Here is a 25,305-nt window from a genome sequence, read left to right as displayed (position 1 = left end):
TACTAGTCATAGGTATTTATCAGTACTAAATTACCAACCACAGTATTACATTACTAGCCTTAAGTATTCATTAATATGTTCTGTTACAGTACTATTTTTTAAGTAATCATCAGTATTTTGTGCTACATTACTATCCACAAGTATTCATCTGTATTTTATGCTACAATACTATCCATAAGTATTCTCATTATTTTATGCTACATTACTATCCATAAGTATTCATCAGTATTTTATGTTACATTACTATCCATAAGTATTCTCCAGTATTTTATACTGCATTACCATTCATAAATATTAATCAATATTTTATGCTATAGTATTATCCATAAGTATTCATCAGTATTTAATGCTAGAGTGTGTTCCATAAGTATTCATCAGTATTTAATGCTACATTACCATTCATAAGTATTCATCAGTATTTTATGCTACATTACTATCCATAAGTATTCATCAGTATGTAATGCTACATTACTATTCATAAGTATTCATCAGTATTTTATGCTACATTACTATCCATAAGTATTCATCAGTATTTATGCTACAGTTTTATCCATAAGTATTCATCAGTATATTATGCTACATTACTATCCATAAGTATTCATCAGTATGTTATGCTACATTACTATCCATAAGTATTCATCAGTATGTTATGCTACAATACTATCCATAAGTATTCATCAGTATTTTATGCTACAGTATTATCCATAAGTATTCATCAGTATGTTATGCTACAGTATTATCCATAAGTATTCATCAGTATTTTCTGCTACATTACTATCCATAAGTATTCATCAGTATTTAATGCTATATTACCATTCATAAGTATTCATCAGTATTTAATGCTACATTACTATTCATAAGTATTCATCAGTATTTTATGCTACATTACTATCTATAAGTATTCATCAGTATTTATGCTACAGTTTTATCCATAAGTATTCATCAGTATATTATGCTACATTACTATCCATAAGTATTCATCAGTATGTTATGCTACAATACTATCCATAAGTATTCATCAGTATTTTATACTACATTACCATTCATAAATATTCATCAGTATTTTATGCTACAGTATTATCCATAAGTATTCATCAGTATTTTCTGCTACATTACTATCCATAAGTATTCATCAGTATTTAATGCTATATTACCATTCATAAGTATTCATCAGTATTTAATGCTACATTACCATTCATAAGTATTCATCAGTATTTTCTGCAACATTACTATCCACAAGTATTCATCAGTATTTTATGCTACAGTATTATCCATAAGTATTCATCAGTATTTTCTGCAACATTACTATCCACAAGTATTCATCAGTATTTTATGCTACAGTATTATCCATAAGTATTCATCAGTAATTTATGCTACAGTATTTTCCATAAGTATCAATCAGTATTTAATGCTACATTACCATTCATAAGTATTCATCAGTATTTTATGCTACAGTATTATCCATAAGTATTCATCAGTATTTTCTGCAACATTACTATACACAAGTATTCATCAGTATTTTATGCTACAGTATTATCCATAAGTATTCATCAGTATTTTCTGCTACATTACTATCCATAAGTATTCATCAGTATTTAATGCTATATTACCATTCATAAGTATTCATCCGTATTTAATGCTACATTACCATTCATAAGTATTCATCAGTATTTAATGCTACATTACCATTCATAAGTATTCATCAGTATTTTCTGCAACATTACTATCCACAAGTATTCATCAGTATTTTATGCTACAGTATTATCCATAAGTATTCATCAGTAATTTATGCTACAGTATTTTCCATAAGTATCAATCAGTATTTAATGCTACATTACCATTCATAAGTATTCATCAGTATTTTATGCTACAGTATTATCCATAAGTATTCATCAGTATTTTCTGCAACATTACTATACACAAGTATTCATCAGTATTTTATGCTACAGTATTATCCATAAGTAATCATCAGTATTTTCTGCAACATTACTATCCATAAGTATTCATCAGTATTTAGTGCTATATTACCATTCATAAGTATCCATCCATATTTAATGCTACATTACCATTCATAAGTATTCATCTGTATTTAATGCTAAATTACCATTCATAAGTATTCATCAGTATTTTCTGCAACATTACTATCCACAAGTATTCATCAGTATTTTATGCTACAGTATTATCCATAAGTATTCATCAGTAATTTATGCTACAGTATTTTCCATAAGTATCAATCAGTATTTAATGCTACATTACCATTCATAAGTATTCATCAGTATTTTATGCAACATTACTATCCATAAGTATTCATCAGTATTTATGCTACAGTTTTATCCATAAGTATTCATCAGTATTTTCTGCAACATTACTATCCACAAGTATTCATCAGTATTTTATGTTACAGTATTATCCATAAGTATTCATCAGTATTTTATGCTACAGTATGTTCCATAAGTATTCATCAGTATTTAATGCTACATTACCATTCATAAGTATTCATCAGTATTTTTTGCATCTTTACTATCCACAAATATTCATCAGTATTTTATGCTACAGTACTATCCATAAGTATTCATCAGTATGTTATGCTACAGTATTATCCATAAGTATTCATCAGTATTTTCTGCTACATTACTATCCATAAGTATTCATCAGTATTTAATGCTATATTACCATTCATAAGTATTCATCAGTATTTAATGCTACATTACTATTCATAAGTATTCATCAGTATTTTATGCTACATTACTATCTATAAGTATTCATCAGTATTTATGCTACAGTTTTATCCATAAGTATTCATCAGTATATTATGCTACATTACTATCCATAAGTATTCATCAGTATGTTATGCTACAATACTATCCATAAGTATTCATCAGTATTTTATACTACATTACCATTCATAAATATTCATCAGTATTTTATGCTACAGTATTATCCATAAGTATTCATCAGTATTTTCTGCTACATTACTATCCATAAGTATTCATCAGTATTTAATGCTATATTACCATTCATAAGTATTCATCAGTATTTAATGCTACATTACCATTCATAAGTATTCATCAGTATTTTCTGCAACATTACTATCCACAAGTATTCATCAGTATTTTATGCTACAGTATTATCCATAAGTATTCATCAGTATTTTCTGCAACATTACTATCCACAAGTATTCATCAGTATTTTATGCTACAGTATTATCCATAAGTATTCATCAGTAATTTATGCTACAGTATTTTCCATAAGTATCAATCAGTATTTAATGCTACATTACCATTCATAAGTATTCATCAGTATTTTATGCTACAGTATTATCCATAAGTATTCATCAGTATTTTCTGCAACATTACTATACACAAGTATTCATCAGTATTTTATGCTACAGTATTATCCATAAGTATTCATCAGTATTTTCTGCTACATTACTATCCATAAGTATTCATCAGTATTTAATGCTATATTACCATTCATAAGTATTCATCCGTATTTAATGCTACATTACCATTCATAAGTATTCATCAGTATTTAATGCTACATTACCATTCATAAGTATTCATCAGTATTTTCTGCAACATTACTATCCACAAGTATTCATCAGTATTTTATGCTACAGTATTATCCATAAGTATTCATCAGTAATTTATGCTACAGTATTTTCCATAAGTATCAATCAGTATTTAATGCTACATTACCATTCATAAGTATTCATCAGTATTTTATGCTACAGTATTATCCATAAGTATTCATCAGTATTTTCTGCAACATTACTATACACAAGTATTCATCAGTATTTTATGCTACAGTATTATCCATAAGTAATCATCAGTATTTTCTGCAACATTACTATCCATAAGTATTCATCAGTATTTAGTGCTATATTACCATTCATAAGTATCCATCCATATTTAATGCTACATTACCATTCATAAGTATTCATCTGTATTTAATGCTAAATTACCATTCATAAGTATTCATCAGTATTTTCTGCAACATTACTATCCACAAGTATTCATCAGTATTTTATGCTACAGTATTATCCATAAGTATTCATCAGTAATTTATGCTACAGTATTTTCCATAAGTATCAATCAGTATTTAATGCTACATTACCATTCATAAGTATTCATCAGTATTTTATGCAACATTACTATCCATAAGTATTCATCGGTATTTATGCTACAGTTTTATCCATAAGTATTCATCAGTATTTTCTGCAACATTACTATCCACAAGTATTCATCAGTATTTTATGTTACAGTATTATCCATAAGTATTCATCAGTATTTTATGCTACAGTATTTTCCATAAGTATTCATCAGTATTTAATGCTACATTACCATTCATAAGTATTCATCAGTATTTTTTGCATCTTTACTATCCACAAATATTCATCAGTATTTTATGCTACAGTACTATCCATAAGTATTCATCAGTATTTTATGCTACAGTACTATCATAAGTATTCATCAGTCTGTTATGTTACATTACTGTCCATAAGTAGTCATCAGTATTTTATGCAACATTACTATCCATAAGTATTCATCGTAGTTTATGCAACATTACTATCCATAAGTATTCATCAGTAGTGTATGCTACAATATTATCCATAAATATTCATCATTATTTTCTGCAACATTACTATCGATACATAAATAATGGTTTATGTTTCTAGGGTGCTCCCGGTATCGCCGGTGCTCCGGGTTTCCCTGGACCTCGCGGGCCTCCCGGGCCTCAGGGAGCGACCGGACCTCTCGGGCCCAAAGGAACATCTGTACGTGATCACAGAGATCATCATTCTCGCAGCAGTTATAGATACATAAATATTTTCCACTTTAGTATTTGAAGACGACATAATGATGATGTCTGTTTTTTGTGTTTACTCTTCCAGGGAGACCCTGGTATCACAGGATTTAAGGGAGAGGCGGGACCTAAAGGAGAGTTTGTAAGTGCTCTGGAGAATCAAACAAAAAGCATTTTAAATGCATTTTTTGATACTGTAAACCTATAATATGCCTCTCACATTTTAAATACAGTTGTACACATTCATAATCAACAACAGGCATACAGTGTACAGTGTTGTATTTACAAAACATCACGTCTTGTCAAAGCATCTTCCTGCTAAAATATGTTGTGTGAATTGACTTGTGAGACAACGCCCTCTGCGGGATTCATAGCTGCACCACTCTTTTAACCCCTACAGCAGATAGCGCCATCAAATGCAAGAAAAGTACCAGGGTTATATTTTAAAAGACTGTGTCAATAAATGACAGTATTAATGTTTGAGTCTACAGTGTTGAACACATCAACTGTATATGACTCGGAAAGCGTGTTTGAAAAAAAATATTGGTGCTCTATGAATAAAACAACTAAATCATAACACATAATAAACAAATAATCCAGTACTTTAACGTTATCTAACAACAACGTGGATTTATCATTGCAAAATAAAGACATTATTATTATTTCATATCAATAATATATATATAATAAACTATCAGTATTATTCTTATTGTTGTCATTGTTATAATATAGCTTCTAAACCAGTGTTTCTTAACCATAGGGCCATTGTTTGGCCGCTAGCGCCCCCTGGAGGGCCGCCAAAAATATGTTTCTCAGCTGTGGTCCGTATGGGCAGCAGCTGTACCTAGTTGTAAAACAATGTTCCACCACTTGGGGCAGTAATGACAATATCAAACAAACCGAAAAAGTCTGGAGCTAAAGTCCTAAAGAAGTTTCTTAAGCGCAAAAAAATATGACTACAGTGGTGAAGCTGTATTTTAACGGTTTGGTTTAAAACAAACATACATATTATTATCAATTTATAAATAATTTAGTTATATTTTTTAAGTTAGAATGTATTTATTTTAGCACATATGAGTACCTTCTTATGCAGTGAATTTGATTAGTGTTTATTTTTGTAATTAGCCTGACCTAAGCCTTGATAATAAAAATAGATAATACATAGTTGTGATTATCCTTCCACATGTAAGTTAGATATAATCATTGAATACGATTAAAATCAAGAGTAAGATTAATAGTTCAGTGTTAATATTTGTGTAGGCCCCGGGCCCCTCTATTATGGAAAAGTTGGGCCCCAAGGTCGAAAAAAGGTGAAAAATGCCTGTTTTTAAACTATAGTTGTTGTACAACCATTCAAATGAAATAACAACAAATAAAAAATACAATAAATAAAACAATAATAATATTAATAATGAATGTCATTATTATTAATACTAATAAACACTTACTTTAATTGTTAGTATTATTATTATATGTTGCGTATTAAATAGGCTACCTTGGGCCACAAATGTTTCTGTCCAGGAATATAAATAAGTCATATTTGACATCTTAAGTGAGAGATAATCATGTGCTGTAATATTTATTTGTTAGACCCGTTCTCTTTGTAAAACAGAAAAAAAAGTAGAAAATGTGCAATATTTGTAACAATACTACTTGTATTTTAGCATTAACATTGCCATTTTGTTGAGAGCTTTTATACAAAATATCAATGTTATAAACACATGTTGGGGCGTATACAAAATATTTCAAGAATACCGACACAATCCTCAATGTTTTTTTGTAGGGGCCAGCAGGTCTTCAGGGAGCCCTCGGCCCCCAGGGCGAAGAGGGTAAAAGAGGACCCAGAGGCGAGGCCGGTGCCGCTGGACCACTTGGACCTCCAGGAGAGAGGGTGAGCGCTGCCACAATGTCCTCAATAGAGCGAACTAAAAGCTACAAAGTGTATATTATTATCTATAATGCTTCTTCCTTTGTTCTTGACTTTGAAACATATTCCAGAACCTGGCTGATTTCAAAGAGATGAATGATGAATATTGTCATCACCATAGTGACTGTGCCTTGATGCTTTCTCTATAGGGAGCGCCTGGTAACCGTGGTTTCCCAGGTCAAGATGGTCTGGCTGGTCCCAAGGTGAGTCTTGTGCTCATTTCCTGAGGATTACTGCGGAATAATGATGAGAAAATGCATTAGAAGGAAGCGAGAGATAAGGACATGTGTTTGCCTCAATAGTCACACACAAAACCCAAACAAAGATGTTAGTAAACAACGACAATTGCAACTCATACAAATATACTCTGTTGCGCACGACCAGTCTTCCTCTCAAGGAATAAAACCCAAGTCCTTTTGGATGACATATATGTTGAGTGAGAAGGACCACCGAGACAGAATAGTACTAGGCCAAGATTTACTAAAGCTTTAGGAGACCAGCCCTTACAACGCGACAATAGCAGCAGCAAGAAGAGGTCTAAATCCAAACAAAAAAGAGTCTGCTTGAAAACAGATAACAACTTGCCAAAACAGCTCTGTGAGCCGACCAACAGGAGCCCTTAAAACAAAACAAAGAGTTTACTAGCGGACATAAGATAAAAGCAAGGAGGTCACGAGAAGACAAACAACATGGGAAAATACTAGCTGCTTTAAACATGACTATGGATTAAAAGAGAACACTTAAAAATATCGAATTCTCACTCTATTTTATTTTTACTTGCATATTTATAAGGGGGGCGTGGCCTGTGCATGGTCTGGGCGTGCCAAGCAACGCAGACATCTGAGCTATCAGTCCATCACAACTGGACTGTATGATTTGTCTTAGAAGACGTTTCGCCTCTCATCCGAGTAGACTTCATCAGTTCATAATCATAGACTTAGATTGGTCACATCTAGTCTTAGACTTAGATTGGTCACATCTAGTCTTGGACTTAGATTGGTCACATCTAGTCTTGGACTTCGATTGGTCATATCTAGTCTCAGATTTGTCACATCTAGTCTTAGACTTCGATTGGTCACATCTAGTCTTAGACTTCGATTGGTCACATCTAGTGTTAGACTTCGATTGGTCACATCTAGTCTTAGACTTAGATTGGTCACATCTAGTCTTAGACTTAGATTAGTTAGATCTAGTCTTAGACTTAGATTGGTCAGATCTAGTCTTAGATTTAGATTGGTCACATCTAGTCTTAGACTTAGATTGGTCAGATCTAGTCTTAGATTTAGATTGGTCACATCTAGTCTTAGATTTAGATTGGTCAGATCTGTCGGATGAGAGGCAAAATGTCTTACAAGACAAAACCAAACAGTCCAGTTGCGATCGATTGAATGGCCTGAGATTACATGTAGTTCTCTGTTTTGGCCACCAGATGGCAGCCCAGCTCTGACACTGCACATCTTACATCAGCCGGAGAATCCCATTTCAATCAATCAATCAATGTTTATTTATATAGCCCTAAATCACAAATGTTATCTTCCCGTGCCAAGCAACGCAGACATCTGGGTTCAATTCTAAGTAGATTGCGATGTTACAAAGAATTGTGCTTGGATTTGTGCGTGCGAACACTTGAAAAGATCTGATTTTTTTACTTGCGTACGTCGTTGTCTGGATTTAACCGTACATCTATATTTGGTAGAAAATCTATGCAACCCTTGTTACATGAGGCCCTTGGTATCTGTTTTACACTTTTGGTTCAAACTACAAATCTGTACAAATCTAAATGACCCTGACACAGAACAGAGGATGGACCACGTCGTTCAGGCAATATTTTGCGTCTATATTTCATATAATTCATGTCTTTATATGAAAATGGTGTTCCCGACATACAGTAGCAGTGTGTTCAGGGCCGGCCCATGGCGCAAACACTCTATGCGGTTGTTAAGGGCCACATGGGCTTTTTGTAAAGACTTGAAGATTTTGTTTTAATGCTAATGATTGCATGAAGACATAGGAAAAGTTAGCCTACCTCGAAAATAGCGGCAAGTATCAAAAGCCAAGATTTTTAAATTTAAACAAATAAAATTATCTAAAATGACAAATTAGCATGCTTACGTTACCATAGGAAAAGTTAGCATACATCTAAGACTGTGACGAGTATCAAAAGTAGGGCTGTCAAACAATTAAATATTTAATCGTGATTAATTGCATTTTGTTCATAGTTAACTCAAAATTAATCACGATAATCGCAGATAGGTATAATTTTTCATCATTAATAAGTGTATCCTAGACAGATACTTTTCAGGGGGTGTGGCTTCATATTGATGCATGACAATGCTTTACCCATCCATCCATCCATTTTCTACCGCTTGTCCCTTTTGAGGTCGCGGGGGGTGCTGGTTTACCCTTCTCTATTAATTAATTAAATGTAATATTCAGCCTGCTAATCATTCTGTAATTGAGCACTCGACAGAACATGTTGTAAAATAATTTACACAATATTTCAGCCAGCCAGAAAAATACTCCCTCCCACTTCACCCGCCCCCATATTCCTAAACTGATGTACTAGCATTTATTTAGGCGCAAATATCACAGACTAACATTACAAAACATCTCTGACAAAGCATGATCGTAATGTAAGACATTTTGTTTTTGTTCAGATCAGGGTTTCCCCTAAATTGCCAAAAATACAGATGGGGGCGTGGTTAGGGGCGTGGTCGATATGACGTCATCGCTTGATGCATATATATTTTTAAAAAAGGCTAAATATTGTTAATATACATTAAAACAAATCTGTTATTATTAAGTGTAGTATTACTTACTTACTTAAATTGGGTTAGGGTTATTTTTAAATTGTTGCTGCTTATTATACAATGTACTTTTTTTAGAGAGATTTCTCCACTCCTTTTAATCACTTTTTCTTTAAAAAAAAAAAAAAATCGTGCCAATTATCGAAAGCCAAGATCTTTACTCTAAACAAATAAAATTTGCAAAAATGCGAGCATAGAGTGTTAGCATGCTAACATTAGCATGGTAACATTAGCATGCCAACACAAATAAATTAGCATACTTCAAAAATTGCGGCAAGTATCGAAAGCCATGATTTTTATGTTTAAACGAATAAAATTTGTGCATATAGCGTTAGCATACTAACCATATACTAATATAGGAGAAATTACCGTTTTTCTAAGAAATATCAAAAATATTTGCTAAACTGCTTGCTTCGCAGCAGGCCCATAATAATAAATAACTAACATTAAGGACCAAGATGGGGCCACAGTCCATATCCTGTGTAGGGACTCACCAAACGTATCGTGTGATTCTTTGTTTAGTCTTTCAGAGCACTTTATCAATTGGGTAAAAAAAATATATTTTATAAAGACGTATGGTATTGCCCCTGAAATTTCACACAGAGCATATTTTGCGCCTCGTTACCTGCTAATAACGTTTTTGTTTGCACAACGGGACATGCTAACTATGTGTTGTTTAACGTTGCATGTAAATAAAAAATACACTTACTCAGCATGTGTACACATTAGCCATGTTAGGTTGAGCTAAATCCAACTCTTGGAACACATTGCTCAGTCAAATCTAATACAATTAGAGGAATGGGTGTTAATCCGCTTGCAAGTGAACTTGGGTGCGGTTCGATTCACTTTGGCGCTACGCGGATATAAAGGGAATTAAATACAATGCTGTTATGGTTACCAAGAGTAAATAGTGGCAAGTTATTATTGTAGCATCTCAATTATAACATATGATAACATTTCGCCAATCCTTAGTTCATCATCATTGGTTCGTCAGATATTAATAATCATTTGAATATTGATGGTCAAACAGTTCTTTTCACTTTGCAGAATCGCACCTTGGTTGAGGTTGATTTAGTTGTTACTTCTTTTTTCTATAAATAAAACAACTTTGTTTTATTTATTTATTTATTTTTATTTTAATAGGGACAATATATATTTATGAACATTTGACAACATAGTACAAACATAAACAATATTAAAATGTAAAATGTCAAGCTTTAAGTGTCAAAGACACATTACATCGGTCTATACATATACATATACATATACATATACATATACATATACATATACATATACATATACATATACATATACATATACAAATACATATACATATACACATACAATGCATATACATATACATATACATATATATACGTTAGGTCAGAAAAAAACACAGAGGCTATTTCATCCCAAACAAACCATTGACTCACACAACAAAAAGATTCTGAGCACACACAGACAAGCAACCGCTAACGACTCTAACTCCACAGATAGCTGCCATTGCAGACAAAGGCTTAACTGCCCACTCAACGGAAACTGTTTAAAAACATCAGTTGTTTACCAAGCCAGCGTCACCCGCAAGGACACCTCAAACACAGAGACATACATTGGACTCACAGAAACACCTTTAAAACCCGTTATAACAATCACACAGTATCATTCCTTAGGGCCCAACTCAAGAACTCTTCAGAGCTGAGCAAATACATATGGACTTTTAAAGACAATAAAATTGATTACGCCAAATGTTTGCATCTAGCTCGCCATACAACAGTGCAGCTAAAAGATGTAACCTGTGCCTGAAATAAATTTTTTTAATATATACCACCCCAGCATGTACACTTTAAACCAACGCAACAAACTGGTCTCATCATGCCGGCACAGAAGCAAGGCACTACTGTGTAACAACATGTAATGTACCCTTTATACATGTAACAACCACACACACTTCAATAAAATCTCCCGAAGAGCAGGGAAACCTACGAAACAGGCTTGTAGGGATGAAATAGCCTCTGTGTATTTTCCTGACCTAACGTATATTCCGCTCTACCCCGGTATTGAGCACTGTATAACAGATAAACCACAGTAACCTCGACTATACATATACATATACATATACATATACATATACATATACATATACATATACATATACATATACATATACATATGCATATACATATACATATACATATATACATATAAATATACATATACATACACATATACATATACATATACATATACATATACATATACATATACATATACATATACATATACATATAAATACATATACATATACATATACATACATTACTTTGTCTAAGACTGTCACGATTATCTTTAAGGATAACATATTGTTGAACATGTCCTGTACAATGGACAGTAATAACTAAACAGTGTAGTGGTCTCATTACTGAGAGTTTATCTCGCCCTTCTGTGAAAGTCCACTTGAGGGGGTTTTACCTGCTGTATGCTCTTGTGTTTTGCTTTGTGCAGCAATAGCCAATAATCCATGAAGTTCCCTGTCTGTGAATGTTGTCATTCATCAGGTCATTGTCATCTCAGGGCATTCAATCCATCACAACCGGACTGTTTGGTTTGTTTTAGAAGACGTTTCGCCTCTCATCCGAGTAGACTTCATCAGTTCATAATCATAGACTTAGATTGGTCACATCTAGTCTTAGACTTAGATTGGTCAAATCTAGTCTTAGACTTAGATTAGTCACATCTAGACTTAGACTTAGATTGGTCACATCTAGTCTTAGACTTAGATTGGTCAAATCTAGTCTTAGACTTAGATTGGTCACATCTAGTCTTAGACTTAGATTGGTCACATCTAGTCTTAGACTTAGATTGGTCACATCTAGTCTTAGACTTAGATTGGTCACATCTAGTCTTAGACTTAGATTGGTCACATCTAGTCTTAGACTTAGATTGGTCACATTTAGTCTTAGACTTAGATTAGTCAAATCTAGTCTTAGACTTAGATTGGTCACATCTAGTCTTAGACTTAGATTGGTCACATCTAGTCTTAGACTTAGATTGGTCAGCTCTAGTCTTAGACTTAGATTGGCCACATCTAGTGTTAGACTTAGATTGGTCACATCTCGTATTAGATTTAGATTGGTCAGATTTAGTCATAGATTTAGATTGGTCACATCTAGTCTTAGACTTAGATTGGTCACATAAAGTCTTAGACTTCGATTGGTCAAATCTAGTCTTAGACTTAGATTGGTCACATCTAGTCTTAGACTTAGTTTGGTCACATCTAGTCTTAGACTTAGATCGGTCACATCTAGTCTTAGACTTAGATTGTTCATATCTAGTCATAGACTTATATTGGTCACATCTAGTCTTAGACTTAGATTGGTCACATCTAGTCATAGACTTAGATTGGTCACATCTAGTCTTAGACCTAGATTGGTCACATGTAGTCATAGACTTAGATTGGTCAGCTCTAGTCTTAGACTTAGATTGGTCACATCTCGTATTAGATTTAGATTGGTTAGATTTAGTCATAGATTTAGATTGGTCACATCTAGTCTTAGACTTAGATTGGTCACATAAAGTCTTAGACTTCGATTGGTCACATCTAGTCATAGACTTCGATTGGTGAGATCTAGTCTTAGACTTAGTTTGGTCACATCTAGTCTTAGACTTAGATCGGTCACATCTAGTCTTAGACTTAGATTGTTCATATCTAGTCATAGACTTATATTGGTCACATCTAGTCTTAGACTTAGATTGGTCACATCTAGTCATAGACTTAGATTGGTCACATCTAGTCTTAGACTTAGATTGGTCACATCTAGTCTTAGACTTAGATTGGTCACATCTAGTCATAGACTTAGATTGGTCAGCTCTAGTCTTAGACTTAGATTGGCCACATCTAGTCTTAGACTTAGATTGGTCACATCTCGTATTAGATTTAGATTGGTCAGATTTAGTCATAGATTTAGATTGGTCACATCTAGTCTTAGACTTAGTTTGGTCACATAAAGTCTTAGACTTCGATTGGTCACATCTAGTCATAGACTTCGATTGGTGAGATCTAGTCTTAGACTTAGTTTGGTCACATCTAGTCTTAGACTTAGATCGGTCACATCTAGTCTTAGACTTAGATTGTTCATATCTAGTCATAGACTTATATTGGTCACATCTAGTCTTAGACTTAGATTGGTCACATCTAGTCATAGACTTAGATTGGTCACATCTAGTCTTAGACTTAGATTGGTCATATGTAGTCATAGACTTAGATTGGTCAGCTCTAGTCTTAGACTTAGATTGGTCACATCTAGTCTTAGACTTAGATTGGTCAGATCTAGTCATAGATTTAGATTGGTCAAATCTAGTCTTAGACTTAGATTGGTCACATCAAGTTTTAGACTTAGATCGGGCACATCTAGTCTCAGACTTAGATTGTTCAGATCTAGTCATAGACTTAGATTGGTCACATCAAGTCTTAGACTTATATTGGTCACATCTAGTCATAGACTTAGATTGGTCAGATCTAGTCTTAGATTTAGATTGGTCACATCTAGTCTTAGACTTAGATTGGTCACATCTAGTCTTTGACTTCGAGTGGTCACATCTAGTCTTAGACTTAGATTGGTCAGATCTAGTCATAGACTTAGATTGGTCACATCTAGTCTTAGGCTTAGATTGGTCACATCTAGTCTTAGCCTTAGATTGGTCACATCAAGTTTTAGACTTAGATCGGTCACATCTAGTCTTAGACTTAGATTGTTCAGATCTAGTCATAGACTTATATTGGTCACATCTAGTCTTAGACTTAGATTGGTCACATCTAGTCATAGACTTAGTTTGGTCAGATCTGTCAGATTAGAGGCAAAATGTCTTCCAAGACAAAACCAAACAGTCCAGTTGCGATCGATTGAATGGCCTGAACATGTAGTTCTCTGTTTTGGCCACCAGATGGTAGCCCAGCTCTGACACCACACATCTTATATCAGTAGGAGAATCCCATTTAAATGTTATCTTCCCACACACAAATCTCATTTATCCCAAAAGGAAGCTGCCAGAATTTCAATCTGCGCTTCTCTCAGCGGGTCAGTGAAACTTCTTATCGTCGTGAAACAGGAGCGATGCCTTTTTTTAGGGGGTTAGAAACTGAATGTGGAAACCCATATTGGAACTGATGAGCCTTTTTCACCTGTGACACAGGGTGCCCCCGGTGAGCGTGGACCCTCTGGCGCCAGCGGGCCCAAGGGTGCTGGCGGCGACCCAGGCCGTCCCGGAGAGTCCGGTCTGCCCGGTGCTAGAGTACGTTGCTTGTACACAACACAATTCCCACAATGCATTGCACATTTGTTTATCTCGTCTGTATGCAAATGAGCGTTTTGTTGATAGTGTGTTTGTGCGCTCTAACAGGGTCTTACCGGACGTCCTGGTGATGCTGGTCCTCAAGGCAAAGTGGGGCCTTCTGTGAGTGCCTGTAATTCAATTGTGCTGCTCTAATGTGGATTTATTTCTCTTGCAGTAATTATGCTAGTGACACTTAACTACTTTTAAGCGCTTCATCGAATTAAATGAATCCAGTCGTGAGATCTTCAGCGTCTGGATTAGCCCACTTAGCTTCACGGCTAAAAGTAAATTTTTCTTATTTGGTAGGGAGCGTCTGGTGAGGACGGCCGCCCAGGACCCCCTGGGCCACAGGGCGCCCGTGGACAGCCTGGCGTCATGGGATTCCCTGGACCAAAGGGAGCGACTGTAAGATAAGATCAACTAAGCTGAATCTACATATGTGTCATACAGTTTCTGCGTAATCATAAATTCTGTTTTAATATATAAATCTGAAAACTGTACTTACATGTATTTGCAGCCATTCGTTGCTAGGCAGATTTTATTGGGCAACACTTGTGTAAAAAACAAAAATTAATAAGTGAAAAAAATAGACACAAAAATAAATAAATAAATACATTAAAAAAATAAAATAAAATAACAATAATTTATTTATATATATATATATATATATATATATATATATATATATATATATATATATATATATATATATATATATATATATATATATATATATATATCATGCACTAATCTAAGGCTAAATATATTATCAACAGTACACAGTGGTTTTAGTAATACTTTACCTGCATTGTTTTCTAAGATTAACAAGTTTTTGCATATGTGTTTGTTGCTATGCGGAATGTGAGGCAGTACCCATGTAAAAAAAATATATATATATACATAAATATAACAATAAATATATACAGTAAATATACATATATATATATATATATATATATATATATATATATATATATATATATATATATATATATATATATATATATATATATATATATATATATATATAATGTGCTAAGCTAAGGCTAAATATATAATATTATCAACAGTTCACAGTGAATTTAGTAAACCAGGATTGACTTTATCTGCATTGTTTTAAGACATCATAGATTTTTGTGTATTAGTTGGTTGCTAGGTATATATATATATATATATATATATATATATATATATATATATATATATATATATATATATATATATATATATATATATATATATATATAAATATATATATATATATATATATATATATATATATATATATATATATATATATATATATATAATGTGCTAAGCTAAGGCTAAATATATAATATTATCAACAGTTCACAGTGAATTTAGTAAACCAGGATTGACTTTATCTGCATTGTTTTAAGATATCATAGATTTTTGTGTATTAGTTGGTTGCTATATATATATATATATATATATATATATATATATATATATATATATATATATATATATATATATATATATATATATATATATATATATATATATATATATATATATATATATATATATATATATATATATATATATATATATATATATAATGTGCTAAGCTAAGGCTAAATATATAATATTATCAACAGTTCACAGTGAATTTAGTAAACCAGGATTGACTTTATCTGCATTGTTTTAAGATATCATAGATTTTTGTGTATTAGTTGGTTGCTAGGCAAAATGTATGGGGGCATCAGTCCTGTAAAAAAACCAAAAAAAGACATGCTCTAAGCTAGGGGTGTCAAAGCCGAATAAATGATCTGTGGCCCCCGGGATGATATTTGATTAGTATTAGAAGCGGCCCGCAGGCCACAGCCACCTGCTGCTGTTTTGCACGCACCAATACTCCATACTCAAAATCTTCAAAATGGGGCCCACAGGACATTTTTGGGGTCCCACTTTTTTGTAAGCATTTTGAAAACAAATGATCAATGTATGCATTATCCTGTTATATCTCCCATTCTATATTGTGTTTTGGAAAAAGGTTGGCATAAATGTTACTTAATTCATAAAAAAATAAAATAAAAAATAAAACAAATGTTTATGCATATGAAAATGTATTCAGTTATTCATTATTAGTTATTATTAGTTAATGCATCTAAACTTTACTGTTGCCGGTATTTTTTTTCTATATTTTTATTGTAATATTTTCAGAATGTGTTTGTTCTATTTTTGGCCAAAGTAAGACAAAGAAAACAATCTGAAGTTGTCTTTATTTTTTTAGTTTTAATGCCATGATTTTAATAGTCCTCCATGCGGCCCCTGAGATAAAATGAGTTTGACACCCCTGTTCTAGGCTAAGGTTAAGTATATTATCATTAGCATTCAGTATATTTACTCTGCCAGGTTGTACTTTATTTGCATTTTTCTTGGATTTACACGTTTTTGCATATTTGTTTGTTGCTAGGCAGAATCTATGGTGCAGTAGTCATGTAAAAAAAAAGAAAAAGGCATGCGCTAAGCCAGTGTTTTTCAACCTTTTCTGAGCCAAGGCACATTTTTTTCATTGAAAAAATCCGGAGGCTCACCACCAACAGAAAACACTAAAAAATTAAACTCAGCCGCCGATATTGACAGTAAAAAGTCATTCTCTCAATTGTTGGATATGAATTCAAACCATAACCAAGCATGCATCACTATAACTCTTGTCTCAAAGTAGGTGTACTGTCACCACCTGTCACATCACGCCGTGACTTATTTTGAGTTTTTTGGTGTTTACCCACAGGTAAACACCTGTAGTGTTTTAGTTCTTGTCTTGCGCTCCTATTTTGGTGTTCATTGTCATGTCATGTACGGATGTACTTTGTGGACACCGTCTGCTCCACGCGCTGTAAGTCTTTGCTGTCGTCCAGCATTCTGTTTTTGTTTACTTTGCAGCCAGTTTAGTTTTAGCTTCGTTTTGCATAGCCTTCACCTAAGCTTCAACGCCTTTTCTAAGCGGCACTCGCATTTTGTTTATTTTTGGTTTAAGTGTTAGATACCTTTTTACCTGCTGCCACCTACTGATATGGAAGAGTATTACACGGTTACTCTGCCGAGCTCTAGACAGCACCGACACTCAACAACGGCACATTTGCTGATTGTAATTACTGGTTTGCAAAAAATATTTTTAACCCAATTAGGTGGAATTACATAACCTCCCACGGCACACCAGACAATATCTCACAGTACACTAGTGTGCCACGGCACGGTGGTTGAAAAACACTGCACTAAGCTAAGAATAAGTATATTATCATCAGTCTACAGTAGATTAAGTACACCAGGATATACTTTATTTGCATTTTTTTCCAGGATATGCAATGTTTTTGCATATTTGTTTGCTAGGCAGAATTTACGGGGCACCACTTGTGTAAAAAACAAAAGTAGCGCGCTAACAATTTTTTATTTCAGTCAAATTAATAATGTTTTTCATCCAATCGCCATTTTCTGGATCTGTTGGGGCACTGGCTCATGTGCCCCTAATGCAAAATGCCAACCAATGACTGCACTTTTGTGTGTTTTAGGGTGAGCCTGGAAAGTCTGGGGAGAAAGGACTGGGTGGAGCTCATGGTCTGAGAGTAAGTACAAACCACTTATTAATTGCTATTACTTCACCTGTTAAGATAGACGACACCAGGTAAGCTAACATTACCCTTGGCCTCCTTTCTTCAGGGTCTACCTGGCAAAGATGGAGAAACTGGTGCTGCTGGACCCCCCGGCCCTGCTGTATGTGTCATTTACACTCACTCACAAGCTCATCTCTTTAAAAAAAAAAACATGATGGATTTTACTGCAAATTTCTTAAAAGTCATGTGCTAAAATGTTCTTTCATTGTCATTATGATTTTTTTTCAATAGTGAATTTTTGTCTTTAGGGCCCTGCTGGCGAGAGAGGAGAGCAAGGGCAGCCTGGGCCCTCTGGTTTCCAGGTAGGTGTCACATGTGTGTTGTATTCTCCAAAAAGATATTTGAATACTGACGGAAATAAAAAAATAACGTACAAAAAATAATAACATTTACTGTGATTTTTTTGTATGAATAAATAACAATTATTATCTTCCTTGTTTCTGTTTTTTCAATGATTGATTCCATTAATATGATATCCCTAGTGTGTGAATGTTGTCTAGCTGCGTTGGCCCTGTGATGAGGTGGCGACTTGTCAAGGGTGTACCCCGCCTTCCGCCCAAGTGCAGCTGGGATAGGCTCCAGCACCCCCGCCACCCCGAGAGGGACAAGCGGTAGAAAATGGATGGATGGATGGATCGGATTTGAAGGACAATTTAGTGCATCAGGAAATGACACTTCTTTAAATAAAGAAAAAAAGCTGAAGAGGGTTATAAAAAAATAAAAATATAAGACGAGACACAGACTTAGAGTTATATGATTTTCGTTTTCATAATTAATCAGCTTTTTTTCCAGGATTTTATCAGATTTGTATGACTGATAACTGCAGCAGCAAGTGACACCTAATTACATTTACAAAATGTAATGTTAAAGACCGAGGAAAACAAAAATAATAAAAGAAAGTTATGATTTTTTTGTGATTTTTTTTTTTTGTGTGGATAATAAGGTCCTATATTTTTTCTTTTCATTATTTAATTCAATTAATATCAGACTTGAAGACAGACGGACAACTGCGGCAGGAAGTGACACTTATTTGCGTTTATAAAATAAAAGTTAAAGCGGAAATACAATTAAAAAACATATTTGTTGGTGTTTTTTTCATGATTGAGGGGTTTTTTTATGATTTAATTAAATTTTTATCAAATTTGATAATAACTGCAGCAGGAATTAACACATATTTACATTTATAAATATACAAGTTTAAGGGTTGAATTAACACATAATAATTCTTAAATTAAAAAATAAATATCGATAGAAAAAATACATATTTCTATAGTTTTTTTATGATTATCCAGGTCTTTTATTTTATTAATGATTACATGTATATGTCACCATGCTTTAACATTGACAGATACAGTAACTGCAGCAGGAAATGATGCTTATTCACATTTCCAAAAACAAAACTTGATTTTGTTGAATTTTTGTTTGAATTTAATTAATTTATTATCAAATTGGTGGCACAAAACTCCAGCTAGAAGTGATAACAAATAAAAAAAAATTGTGTTTTAGTGAAGCCATTTTTAATTTTGAAGAAAATTTATTTAAATTGAATGTAATTATTACATTTTATTTATGAATTTAGAATTTCACCCTACCTCCATGACTCATGTTGCACTGTTTAGCTAATAATAACTGTGTAATAATGTATCAGTATATAATTTTGTCATGTTTTTGTACAGGGTCTGCCCGGCCCCCCCGGTCCTCCAGGTGAGGGAGGCAAGCCTGGAGATCAGGTACGTGTTCTTGGAGCAATCTCTATCCAATATATGAAATATATATTTCATCTTTAAGATGTACAGTATTTAGACCACAAAAAGGATTTAATAGCACACAATATAAAGAGTTGAGTTGGCCACCTTCCACCGACTCTTCCTCACCCTGTGACTCATGTTTGCTTCTCTGTAAACCATCAGAAATACTCATTATCACAGTCATCTGTTTTTGTTAACAGTGCAAAATGAATAGAAAAGCACTCACAAATTAAATGACATCATATTTCTTATCTGCTGAACTGTTTGATCATCTGATTCATGGATTATAATTATCTTTAAAAAAGCATCCTATCTGACTGTGGCTAGGTTAGTAATGTACAGTATATATAAAAATGATACGCATGCACACGCGCACCCACACACACACATATATATATATATATACATATATATATATATATATATATATATATATATATATATATATATATATATATATATATATATATATATATATATATATATATATATATATATATATATATGTATATATATATATATACTGTGAAAATCTGCTGTACACTATGTGTGTTTGGGTCCTATTTTTAGGAACACTAATACAAAACCTCACAATAATGTCTGATTGAATGCTAAAAACGTTATGACAGGCCGCCTTAAAAAAAAACGGAATGGAATTTTAAATATTCTACTGAATTAGACACCCAGAATGTACATGACAATAATGTGGTATTTACAATATTAACATTGAACGATAAAACACTGAATATTGACAACATATGAACGTCGCTCCTCTTTTACTTTTCACACCCCTTCTCAATTTACAATCAGGCAAAACACAACAAAAATGCAACCAACACGGCAAAATATGAAAGCGAAGGGTAAAAAAACCCCACCTACAATCTGATATAATATCACTTTTCTTGCAGAACTTTGTTGTAAAAATCTCCTTCCACCCAAAATCTCCATGTGGAAACGCTCCCCACCCACATTGCTTGGTGCCTTGTCTGAGCTGCTGTGACTTAGATTACCATAGTAACTCATTAGATTACCATAGTAACTAATTCGATGACCACAGTAACTAGTATATCATTCAAAAGCACAGATTCCAACCATAGAAATACTTTGTATAGTTCAAGACTTACGGTCATTAGAAAACATCACTGCACATCATAATGGCGCCATCTGTTGTTTAGTTTTTATTTGAGTGAAAACTGTCCACTCCTGAGTATGAGACGACATGTCCATTCAGAAATTTTTAAAGGGGGGGAAAAAAATCTTATACTTGGCTCAATATGATTTTGGATTACTTATAGTCAACCCTTAATGTTGTATAGGAATGAGGACAACCCTCTTTTAGAAGACCAATAATTTTAAAACATGTTTTTAATACCTGGTAGTTTATGATACAAAATTAAAAAAACATCATATTTATAATCTGCAGGACCATTTTTAATTATCTACTTCATTGAACACATTTATCTTCAAATGAGCGTCCGTCGCCAGGTCATTAGAGCAAGTGAGTGACAGGGGGAAAAAAGCTTCTAATTATTTGAGAAGAGAATGTCATTTTGGAAACTGTTTTTTTTTTTTTGAGTGAAAAAATCTGTAGACCCCTGAATATAAGATGACGCGTCTATTCAGATTGTTTTTAAAGGGGAGTAAATAGTGTCGTATACTTGGCTCAATATGGTATTTGTCTTTATGCAATGAACTCCTCATGGATTACTTTCATTCAACCTAAATTACTGTACTGATCCGAATATAGGACAACCCTGAATATAGGACGACAATTTTTTAAGACCTGTTTTAAGAAAAACATTTTCAGGACAAAATTATATATATATATATATATATATATATATATATATATATATATATATATATATATATATATATATATATATATATATATATATATATATATATATATATATATATATATATATATATATAGCTGAGGTTACTATGGTTTATCCGTTAGAAAGTGCTCAATACCGGTGTAGAGCGGAATATTCGTTAGGTCAGGAAAAAACACGGAGGCTATTTCATCCCTACAAGCCTGTTTCACAGGTGTCCCTGCTCTTCCCCTGAAGATCTCCTGAAGAGCAGGGGTAACCTTGGCTTGTAGGGATGAAATAGCCTCCTAACCAATGTATATATATATATATATATATATATATATATATATATATATATATATATATATATATATATATATATATATATATATATATATATATATATATATATATATATATATATATATATATATATATATATATATATATATATATATATATATAAATATATATGTATATATATATATATATATGTATATATATACGCATATATGTATATATATATATATATATATATATATATATATATATATATATATATATATATATATATATATATATATATATATATATATATGTATATATATACGCATATATGTATATATATATATATATATATATAAACTGGTATATATATATATATATATATATATATATTTATATATATATATGTATATATATATGCGTATATATACACATATATATATATGTATATATATATATATATATGTATATATATATGTATGAATATATATATATATACATATATATATATATATATATATATATATATATATATATATATATATATATATATATATATATATTTATATATATATATATATATATATATGCGTATATATACACATATATATATATGTATATATATATATATATATATGTATGAATATATATATATATATACATATATATATATATATATATATATATATATATATATATATATATATATATATATATATATATATATATATATATATATATATATATATATATATATATACATACATGTATATTTATATATATATATATATACACACCTATATATATGCACGTATATGCACATATATAAACACGTATATACCCGTACATATATATACACATATATATATATATATATATATATATATATATATATATATATATATATATATATATATATATATATATATATATATATATATATATATATATATATATATATATATATATATATATATATATATATATATATATATATATATATATGTGTGTATATATATGTACGGGTATATACGTGTTTATATATGTGCATATACGTGCATATATATACACATATATATATATATATATATATATATATATATATATATATATATATATATATATATATATATATATATATATATATATATATATATAATACATCTAATTGTCATGTCATAGGAATCAATAAAGTACTATCTATTATGGTATTATATGGTTTGTTATGACATTATACTGTGTTTTTAAGTGCTTGCCTCCATTATTACAGAATATAATTTAATGATCAGATGCTGACTTCCTGTCGTTCCTCCTCAGGGTGTTCCTGGAGAGGGTGGAGCTGCCGGTGCCACTGGACCCAGAGTACGCTATGACAAACCCAAGCAGTTACTCCAATTGTTGATGAGGTTTCCCGTTATTAATGAATAACTGTCGATGTGCAGGGAGAGCGAGGTTTCCCTGGAGAGAGAGGAGGTGCCGGTCCTCAGGGTCTGCAGGGACCCAGAGGTCTGCCCGGAACTCCTGGAACTGATGGAGCCAAGGTTAGTAGCACTTACAGTACATCTTGTCTCTTGATTGATTAGACACAAAATCAATAGTTGCATGAGATGATTGTGCTTGGATGTTAGACTCACAGTCACAATCAGTAGGATTATGTCATTACAAATGAATGTGGATACAGATATTGGAACCTTGAGTAGTAGCTGATAATAATCCAATATGATGATAGCGGGAATCATATGTACTTTTATTGTGTTGATATATATATATATATATATATATATATATATATATATATATATATATATATATATATATATATATATATATATATATATATATATACAGTCGCAATCAAAAGTTGACATACACTTGTAAAGAACATAATGTCATGGCTGTCTTGAGTTTCCAATACTTTCTACAACTCTTATTTTTTTGTGATAGAGTGATTCGTCATGTCCACGTATCAATCCAGTGCTAACTCAACAAACCGTAAGAAACGGAGGTAAAAACTATTCAAAAGGGTTAAGTTCACTTTTCTCGTGTTTGACAGAGACATTTTGGGGCAACGGGGGTTCAAATGACCATGTGTTCGAAACAGGAGACGTAAAACGGCAGGTTTTAAGTTTCATGTGGGTCGAGGAGGAGGAGCCACAGTCCCCCTTTACTGTGTACCTCTTGCTTGGACCTGGTATAAACCGTTTGCTTGCCTAACAGAATTGCTATTGTGACATCCAGTGGACACATTTAGAACAGCAGTTTCTTTCGTTAAAAAAATAAATAAAAATAAAGCAGCTCATTTTAATACTTGGCAAACTCGTCACACGGGCCGGATAAAACCTGTTCGTGGGCCTAATCCGGCCCACGGGCCGTAGGTTTGTCACGCCTGGGCTAGTGGATCTCAAAAATGCACAATACAGGCAGGAGTAGAACAAAAAGTGTCTTTATTGCTCACGACAGGGGTAAAGAGCAACACAGAAATAGATAACAAAAAACTACGGTGCATAAGAAGAACAAAAGATTACACCGCGAAAAATACAGCAACCGGTAAAATCTAATAAACAAGAACGGCGTAGCTACCTGGGCCGGGAGGATGACTACACAGGACAGGAAGGCAGAATGTCTTATTTTAAAAAACAGGAATCGGAGAGAAGAATCCTTGTTCCGTTTTCCTTTATTTTTATTTTTATTTGGATTTGTGTATGTTTAGTAACTGGATCTTACTTTGAACTTTTGAAAAGGACCCCAGGAAGACTAGCCTGGCGTTTGTGCGTCGGCTAATGGGGAGCCTCAATAAACAACTATAAACAATCCTGAGCATGAACTCGAAGTCCTGTGTCCCTGAGGAGTAATCAGCCAGTGCCTTACTGCCCCTACAGGTGTGGTCAAATAGGCCAGTTAACGATGCACACCTGCAGCAGTTATGCCCGGCTCAGGGAG

General features: G+C 32.5%; 1 protein-coding gene across 2 annotated transcripts in view; it reads left to right on the top strand.

The window, feature by feature from the left end:
- The window catches only part of col2a1b (collagen, type II, alpha 1b), a 127,080-nt gene that overhangs the window by 58,326 nt on the left and 43,449 nt on the right, over positions 1–25,305 (top strand). For both annotated transcript variants that reach the window (XM_062037771.1, XM_062037770.1), the window contains 13 exons: positions 4,679–4,777; positions 4,895–4,948; positions 6,590–6,697; positions 6,883–6,936; positions 14,734–14,832; positions 14,941–14,994; positions 15,181–15,279; positions 18,411–18,464; positions 18,559–18,612; positions 18,761–18,814; positions 20,189–20,242; positions 23,683–23,727; positions 23,808–23,906. In XM_062037771.1, the coding sequence (XP_061893755.1) occupies positions 4,679–4,777; positions 4,895–4,948; positions 6,590–6,697; positions 6,883–6,936; positions 14,734–14,832; positions 14,941–14,994; positions 15,181–15,279; positions 18,411–18,464; positions 18,559–18,612; positions 18,761–18,814; positions 20,189–20,242; positions 23,683–23,727; positions 23,808–23,906 (927 nt within the window). The remainder of the gene's footprint in view (positions 1–4,678; positions 4,778–4,894; positions 4,949–6,589; positions 6,698–6,882; positions 6,937–14,733; positions 14,833–14,940; positions 14,995–15,180; positions 15,280–18,410; positions 18,465–18,558; positions 18,613–18,760; positions 18,815–20,188; positions 20,243–23,682; positions 23,728–23,807; positions 23,907–25,305) is intronic.

This window comes from Entelurus aequoreus, linkage group LG26 (genome assembly GCF_033978785.1).
Source record: "Entelurus aequoreus isolate RoL-2023_Sb linkage group LG26, RoL_Eaeq_v1.1, whole genome shotgun sequence".
Taxonomy (NCBI): Eukaryota; Metazoa; Chordata; class Actinopteri; order Syngnathiformes; family Syngnathidae; genus Entelurus; species Entelurus aequoreus.
This window is presented reverse-complemented; position numbering and strand designations above follow the sequence as displayed.